The following is a 9,038-nucleotide window of genomic DNA, read 5'->3' as shown; positions in this document are numbered from 1 at the left end:
TCCCTACACTTACACATTTCCAATGGCTATCTTCCTCTTTCTAGTTATTTCTTTCCCAGAAGTAATACCTTTCCCAAACTGCCACTTTAGGTCTTGTACACTTTCAAGCCCTTTACTGTGTACTTTAAAGTACTGTGTACTTTATCAAGTACTATGATTTACCAGGTCTCATAACGTTTTCAGAAATTGTGCATTTATCATGAAGCTTTCTCTTTCTACTGGTGTTTTGTCAGATTAAGCCCTCAACTCTTCTCTCCTCTTCTCCATATAGTTTTTCAAACCTCCCCCAAGTCTAAAATATTAAAGACAGTTCTGCTAGAATGTGGTGTTTATTTCTTGTTTAAAAATGATTTGATGTTCATGGTATTTTTTTTTTTTTTTTTTGCGATACGTGGGCCTCTCACTGTTGTGGCCTCTCCCGTTGCGGAGCACAGGCTCCGGACGCGCAGGCTCAGCGGCCATAGCTCACGGGACCAGCCGCTCCACGGCACGTGGGATCTTCCCGGACCGGGGCACGAACCCACGTCCCCTGCATCGGCAGGCGGACTCTCAACCCCTGCGCCACCAGGGAAGCCCCATGGTATTTTTTTTTCTCTTAGTAAGGCTGAAAGTGTGGGCTAAGTGTGGTTTTATTTACTTTCCTTCTTAATCTGTATGGTTTTCTAGAAGGATGAATGGACAAATTCTAACTCAGGAGGTCAGTATTATCCTAGGGCAACTTGGAAGTCCCTCAAATCTTTTTATTCTTATTGTTATTACTGATTGTGATTTGTTGGTATTTTATAAACATTCTTAAAACATCCCAGGAATTAAAGCAAAGGGCTAAGTTTGTGGACAAGTATTCCTTTTGAAGATGAATGAAGTAACTTCCTCACAACACCACACATATGAGAAACAGATTCAGAAATTAAACTCTCTCATATGCAATGACTAATATAATTATATAAAATCTGATATGATATTCTACAGCTTACAGTTTTGTGGTAATTAGAGGTCCCTTCTGCCCATGTGTAAATAATATCTACCTTGAACTAAAACAAAAGAAATTGTGTTTAATTTAGAAAGTTACATTAAAGAAGCAAACTAGAATCTACTTTCTTTGCTATTTTTGTCTTTATGATGATAATGCAAGGACATGAAACAGTGATTTTCCCATCTTAGGCTCTGGTAAATTTCACTCATCCCTCCATGTAACATTTACTGAGGACCACTAACTTGCCAGGCAATAGGGATACAAAGATAACTAAGACACGGTCCCTGTCTCACAGACAAGTAGAGGAACAGGAGTAAGTTGCAGAAGATCAGATACAGTAGAATATCCTTTACAAAAAGTTTTAAAATATGTGAATGATATTTTTCATATTTTTAAGGATACCTACATATACAGTATAAATACAAAAACGTGAGAAAATGATAATCAAATTCAGTATAGAGGTTAACTCTAGCAGGGTGAGCTGGGAGGAAGATGGGAATAAAATCAAGCAGGAGTAGAAAGGGAGTTTCAACTTTATCTATAGTAGTTTATTTCTTTAAAAAAGAAAAAATAAGAACTGAGACAAATATTGCAAAGTGTTAAGATCTGACAAAGAAGGATGGTGAGATACATGGATATATTTGTTATATTATCCCTGTTCTTTTCTGGATGCTTGAAATATCTTGTTTTTTTTAAAATTTATTCAAAATACAGTTCAAATATTGGCAAGATTTGTGGAGTTTTAATTCAGAAGTTTCAGAATGTGCTCAAGTTGTATAATAAACAACACAAAATTGAGAAACAATTTTAAGAAAGAATGAGAAAAACAGTCTGTCTGAATATGGTACATCATTTTTTTTCACATCATTTTTTAGATGAAGTGTTATACATACCTGTGAGTGCTAAATAGGAAGCAATGTACCGCTTTTCCAGTCCACCTCTAACACTCTGAATTGCACCAAAAATTGGAGGTATAATCATAATCAGGTTACTCACTGTATTCCCTATAGAAAAAAAAAAACACAAGAAGATAATGAGATTAATCAATACTACTTTAAATAAAGATATACACAGTTACCCCTTAGCAAAAATTAAGTAGGTGACTTCTTAGAAAGATGATGAAAAGATATTTACAAGGTGCTAAAGGAAAATAGTTCTCTACTCAACAAAAATTTCTTACAAAAATCAAAGTAAAATACAGATACCTTCAGACAAATGAAACTAAGAATTTTCAACCAGAACATCCACTAAAGGAACTTCTAAATTCTCAAGGTAAAAAGCAAAAGTATCTCAGAAAGAACCTCAAAGATAAGCAAAAAGTGAGTTGGAAAAAGCAGCTTACACCAATGCTACTGAAAGGGTGGTCCATGGATAACAGTATGACAAGATAAAATACAGAACTGAGTTAATTTGTCTCTTGAAATGAATGACAACAAATCAAAGCTTGCATTTTTCATCTCTTCTTAAACTTTAATTTCTGTGGCAATGTTTTTAGTTCCTAGTTTCTGTTTCTAGTAAACACAAAAGGCAACGGATCTTGATCTGATTTTTGATCCTCTCTTTACAAAAACAAAGCTGAAACATGAATAGCAAAGAAACAATAGAAACCGTAATAGCAGAAATAAATAGTAAAATAGGGAAAAAGTTGGCTAAACTATTTTGTATATTGATTCTGGGGAGTATTTTATACATGTATTCTGGGAATATAGCGGCACAAAACATTCAAAATTCCAAATTTGTGATTTTCAACATAGGAGCTGATATCAGGACAAATATCAATTAATGGACATATACAAAACACTCTACCCTACAACAACAGTACATACATTCTTCTCAAGTGCACATGAACATTTTCCAGGATACAGCATATGTTAGTCCATAAATTAAGTCTCAACAGAAAGGCAGATATAAAGTATCATACAAAATATCTCCTCCAACCACAAAAGAATGATGTTAGAAATAAATAAGAGAAGGAAAACTGGAAAATTCACAAACCTGTGGAAATTAAACAAAATATTATTAAACAATCAATGTATCACAGAATAAATCACCAATCAAATTAGAAAATACTTAAGAGATGAATTAAAATTAATACACAACATACCAAAATTAATGGGATGTAGTAAAAGCAGTGCTGAGTGGGAAATTTACAGCTATAAGTGCTTATATTTAAGATCTTCCAGCTGAAATGAAAGAATGTTACTTAGTAACATGAAAATATATGAAAATGTATAACACACTTGTAAAGCTAAGAATAATCAAATTCAGAATACCGTAATACTGTAATATGATGGTGTATTAATCACTTAAGTCTAGTACAATGATGTAAGGACAAAAGTATTAAAAATAACTACAGCTACAATAATTTGTTAATAAATACAAAATAAAAAGCAGGTAAATTGTGATATCAAAATCCTAAAAGGGTGTAATAAAAGGGTAGAGTTTTAGTATGCAAGGCTGCTATCAGTGTGGAAAAAAGTTATATCTATAAGTTGTTTTATGTAAGCCTCATGGTAACCACAAAGCAAAAACCTACATTAGATACAACAAAAGACTGTTGCTGGAGGGAATCAAAAAGGAGGGAATTGAAGTATACCACTACAGAAAATCATCAATTCACAAAGGAAAACAGCAAGAAAGGAATACAGGAACTACAAAACAGCCAGAAAACAATTAATAAAATGAAACTAGTAAGTCCTTATCTATCAGTAATTGCTCTAAATGTAAATGGGTTAAATTCTCCAATTAAAAGGCATACAGTGACTGGAAGGATAAAAAAACAAGACCCAACTACATGCTGGCTACAAGAGATTAACTTCAGCTTTAAAGACATACATGGGCTCAAAGTGAGTGGATTAAAAAAGTTATTCTATGGAAGAAAAAACCAAAAGAGAGCAAAGGTAGCTATAGTTATATCAGACAAAATAGACTTTAAGCCAAAAACTGTAACAAGACAAAGAAGATCATTATGTAATAATAAAGGGTTAATTCATCAAAAGGATATATCAGTTGTAAATATATATGCACCGAAATCAGAGCACCTAAATATATTAAGCAAATATCAACAGATCTGAAGGAAGAAATAGACCACAATACAACAATAGTAGGGGATTCAATACCCCACTTTCAACAATGGATAGATCATCCAGACAGAAAATCAACACAGAAAAGTTGGATTTCAACTACACTTAAAACCAAATGGATCTAACAGACATATACAAAACATTCCATCCAAGAGGCAGCAGAGTACACATTTTCCTGAAGCACACACAGAACATTCTCCAGGACAGATGATATAATAGGTCACAAAACAAGTGTTAGAAAATTTAAGAAAACTGAAATCATATGAAGTATCTTTCCAACTACAATGGCATAAAACCAAAAATCAACAATAGGAGGAAAACTAGAAATTCACAAATATGTCAAGGTTAAACAACACACTCCTGAACAACAAATGCAGGAAAGAAGTCAAAAGGTAAATAAAAAATATCTTGAAACAAATGAAAATGGAAACACAACATACCAAAACTTATGGGATGCAGCTAAAGTAGTTCTAAGAGGAAAGTTTATAGTAATAAATGCCTATATTAAGAAAAAAGATTGCAAATAAACAACCTGACATAATACCTCAAAGAGCCAGAAAAATAACAAACTAAGCCCAAATTCAGAAGGAAAGAAATAAAGATCAGAGTGGAAATAACGAAACTAAGCGCTGATTTTTTGAAAAAATAAACAAAATTGACAAACTTTTAGCTAGACTAACTCAAAAAAAGAGGACTCAAATAAATAAAATGAGAAAAGAAAGAGGATATTAAAACTAATACCACAGAAACACTCACTGGGGAAAGGTTAGTCTCTTCAACAAATAGTGTTGGGAAAACTAGATAACCACACACAGAAGAATGAAACTGAACCTCTATCTTACAAAATGAACTCAAACTGGATTAAAGATTTAAGCACACATGAAAAACATGCTCAACAACACTAATCACCAGGGAAATGCAAATCAAAACCACGGTGAGATATCATCTCACACCTTATCGCTAATTATTAGAGAAATGCAAATCAAAACTACAGTGAGGTACCATCTCACACTGGTCAGAGTGGCCATCATTGAAAAGTCTACAAATAACAAATGCTGGAGAGAGTGTGGAGAAAAGGGAACCCTCCTACACTGTTGTTGAGAATGTAAACTGGTGCAGCCACTATGGAAAACAGTATGCAGGTGCCTCAAAAAACTAAAAATAGGGCTTCCCTGGTGGCGCCGTGGTTGAGAATCCACCTGCCAATGCAGGGGATGCGGGTTCGAGCCCTGGTCTGAGAGGACCCCACATGCCGCAGAGCAACTAGGCCCGTGAGCCACAACTACTGAGCCTGCGCATCTGGAGCCTGTGCTCAGCAACAAGAGAGGCCATGATAGTGAGAGGCCCATGCACCGCGATGAGCGTGGCCCCCGCTTGCCACAACTAGAGAAAGCCCTCGCACAGAAACGAAGACCCAACACACCAAAAATAAATAAATTAATTAATAAACTCCTACCCCCAACATCTTCTTAAAAAAAAAAAAAAACTAAAAATAGAGTGGCCATATGATCCAGCAATCCTACTGCTGGGCATATATCTGGACAAAACTATAATTCAAAAAGATACATGCACCCCTATATTCATAGCAGCACTATTCACAATAGCCAAGACATGGAAACAGCCTAAATGTCCATTGACAGATGAATGGATAAAGAAGATATGGTACACATACACAATGGAATACTACTCAGCCAGAAAAAAGAACAAAATAATGCCATTTGCAGGAAAATGAATGGACCTAGAGATTACTATACTAAGAGAAGTCAGAAAAAGAATGACAAATACCATACGATATCACTTATATGTGGAATCTGAAATATGACAAAAATGAACTTATCTACCAAAACAGAAACAAATTCACAGACATAGAAAACAGACTTGTGGTTGCCAAAGGGTAGGTGTGGTGGGGGAGGGAGGGATTGGGAGTTTGGGATTAGCAGATGCAAATTATTATATAGAGAATGAATAAACAACAAGGTCCCCCTATATAGCACAGGGAACTATATTCAATATCCTGTGATAAGCCATAATGGAAAAGAGCATGAAAAGGAATATATATATATATATATATATATGCGCATAACTGAGTCACTTTGCTGTAAGCAGAAATTAACATAATACTGTAAATCAATTATACTTCAATAAAATAAATTTTTAAACAAAGATAAGTGTTGGCAAGAATGTGGAGAAAAGGGTTGTAAAACGTGTGTTGGTGGGATGTAAAACGGTATAGCCACTAAGTAAAACAGTACGGAGGTTCCTCAAAAAATTAAAAATAGAACTACCATATGATTCAGCAATCCCACTTCTTGGTATATATCCAAAGTAAATGAAACAGGACCTCAAAGAGACACCTGCACTCCCATGTTCATTGCAGCATTATTCACAATGGCCAAGATATGGAAACAACCTAAGTGTCCATCAACAGATGAATGGATAAAGAAGGTGTGGTATATATATACAACAGAATATCATTTCAGCCATGAGAAAGAAGTAAATCTTGCTGTTTGCAACGATTTGGATGAAACTTGAGGGAATTATGCTCAGTGAAATACGCCAGAGAAAGACAAATACTATATGATATCACATATATGTGGAATCTAAAAAAGCCAAACCCAGAGAAACAGAGAATAGAGTGGCAGTTACCAGGGGCTGAGGGTGGGGGAAATGGGGGAGATGTTTTCAAAGGATACAAACTTCCAGTTACATGACTAACAAGTTTGGGGATCTAACGAATAGCATGGTGACTAAAGCTAATAATACTGTATTATATACTTAAAAGTTGCTGAGAGAGAAGATCTTAAATGTTCTTAACACAAAAACGAAATGGAAATTATGTGATGGGATGGAGGTGTTAGCTAATGCTATGGAAGTAATCATTTTATGAATATGTGTATGAAATCAACAGCTTGTACATCTTAAATTTATATAATGTTATATTTCAATTACACCTCAATAAAGCTAGAACAAAATCTGAAAGGATCAAACTATTACCGAGTAACTTAACTGAATCCTAGAACAAAATTCAAGCCTATTTATGGTAATACAAAAAATATCCAGGACCCAACAAGGTAAGAAGCACAATATCTGACATCCAATTAAAGATTAGCAGGCAGGGGGCTTCCCTGGTGGCGCAGTGGTTGACAGCCCGCCTGCCGATGCAGGGGACACGGGTTCATGCCCCCGGTTCGGGAAGATCCCACATGCCGCGGAGCGGCTAGGCCCGTGAGCCATGGCCGCTGAGCCTGCACGTCCGGAGCCTGTGCTCCGCAACGGGAGAGGTCACAACAGTGAGAGGCCCGCATACCACACACACACACAAAAGATTAGCAGGCAGGGAATTCCCTGGTGGTCCAGTGGTTAGGACTCTGTGCTTCCAGTGCAGGGGGCACGGGTTCCATCCCTGGTCAGGGAACTAAGATCCCACAAGCTGCATGGCACAGCACCCCCGCCCCCCGCAAAAAAAGATTACCAGGCATACAAAAAGGAAGAAAAACAGCCCAAAAAAATACTCAATTGAAACCAACCCAGAACTGATACAAATGTTAGAATTGGCAGACAAGGATTAAAACACTTCATATAAGTCTAGAAAATAGAAACTAACCTATACTATAGTGTCAGAAAGCAGATCAGTGGTTGTGGGTAGGGCTGGGGTAGAAGAGAGAGCAGGATGGAGAAGGACTTATAAAGGGACATGAGAAAACTTGGAGGTGATGGATCTGTTCACTGTCTTGATTGTGGTGATGGTTTCACATGTGTATACATATGACAAAACTTAATTTGTACACTTTAAATAGGCACTTTCTGTTGCATGTCAACTATACCTCAATAAAGCTGTTTTTTTAAAAAAAAAAAAAAGTTTTGCCTCTGGGGATTAGAATTGGAGGGTAGAGAGGAAAGAGTTAGGGAAGGGCACTGCTTTCTGGTTTTGTTACAAGTCTTTTAGCACAGGCTGGATTTTTATCTATTTTTAATGCATTACTTTAATAAAATAAAAATTAAAGAAACTTTTAGAAAGGGAATAAAATAGTTGGGGATAATTTCACAGATGTGATAAGATTTGAGTTAGACCCTGAAAGGAGAGAAAGGAACAATAAGATCTACTGAGCCTATTATTAAGGACCAGGTACTGGAATTCACATTTTACACGTGCTAACATTTGCTTTTCCTAACAATATTGTGAAATATTATCGCCCAATTAAACAAAGTCAAGCTACGAGATTATATAATTTACCCAAATTCTCACAATAAGCAAATGATGGAGCCAAGATTTTATTCCAGGTCTATCTGTCCTTACAGCCAATGCTCCTCTCCTTAAATGCACTAGCACAGTGTTTGCACAAAGAAGACCCTTATTAACATTTAAAAAATTGTATCAAAGAGTATTCTATTAAAAATGTTTTAAGTAAATTCCAGATTATACAAATAACAAAGTAAGTTGCCTAGGTGAAGTGTGAAAATATAAGGTGGGGAGCCAGGCAGACTGAAAGATATATATCCAAACAGCAGTTATCAATAACTTTAAGTAAACCTGTGGAAGATGTTGAATATTATGCCATTTAGGAGAGCCCTAGAATTCAAACTAATGAAAATCTTTATTGATGACTGAGATAAAGGAAATGAAACATGCCCAAAGGTCCAGATAATATTAAATTTAGCTGAGATGTCCATACTCTGGAAGTCAGAAATACATTTCTAAAGGTAGAGGATATGGGATGGTCCCACAAACTACATTAAATTCAATTAAGGATAACACAACGTTTTACAAATTAGAACGAGGAACTGCAGACCACAAATACAGGCTACTGTGACAGACAGAATAAGGACAACTCTGAGAGAAAGATCCAAAGACAGAAAGATGACAGTACACTCTTCTTGGGGCGAAAATCTCAATATACTACCTCAAAGCAATACTTAGAGGTAAAAATGGAAAGAGCTGGATAGTGACCACCCTACTTCTCTCTGCTTTAATTCAGCTTCTT

The 9,038-nt window shown here is 35.8% G+C and overlaps 1 protein-coding gene across 2 annotated transcripts in view; it reads right to left on the bottom strand.

Annotated features, from left to right (window-relative positions):
* ACER3 (alkaline ceramidase 3) overlaps window positions 1-9,038 on the bottom strand; it is a 181,901-nt gene that overhangs the window by 108,675 nt on the left and 64,188 nt on the right. The window contains exon 2 of one of the 2 annotated variants that reach the window (XM_007461710.1): window positions 1,867-1,977. The exons of the other annotated variant lie outside the window; for it this stretch is intronic. Within the exon in view, the coding sequence (XP_007461772.1) occupies window positions 1,867-1,977 (111 nt within the window). The remainder of the gene's footprint in view (window positions 1-1,866; window positions 1,978-9,038) is intronic. 2 annotated transcript variants of the gene reach the window in all.

This window comes from Lipotes vexillifer, unplaced genomic scaffold (genome assembly GCF_000442215.2).
Source record: "Lipotes vexillifer unplaced genomic scaffold, Lipotes_vexillifer_v1.1 scaffold223, whole genome shotgun sequence".
NCBI lineage: Eukaryota > Metazoa > Chordata > Mammalia > Artiodactyla > Lipotidae > Lipotes > Lipotes vexillifer.
Note: the sequence above shows the minus strand (reverse complement) of the source record. Positions and strands in the feature narration are given on the sequence as shown.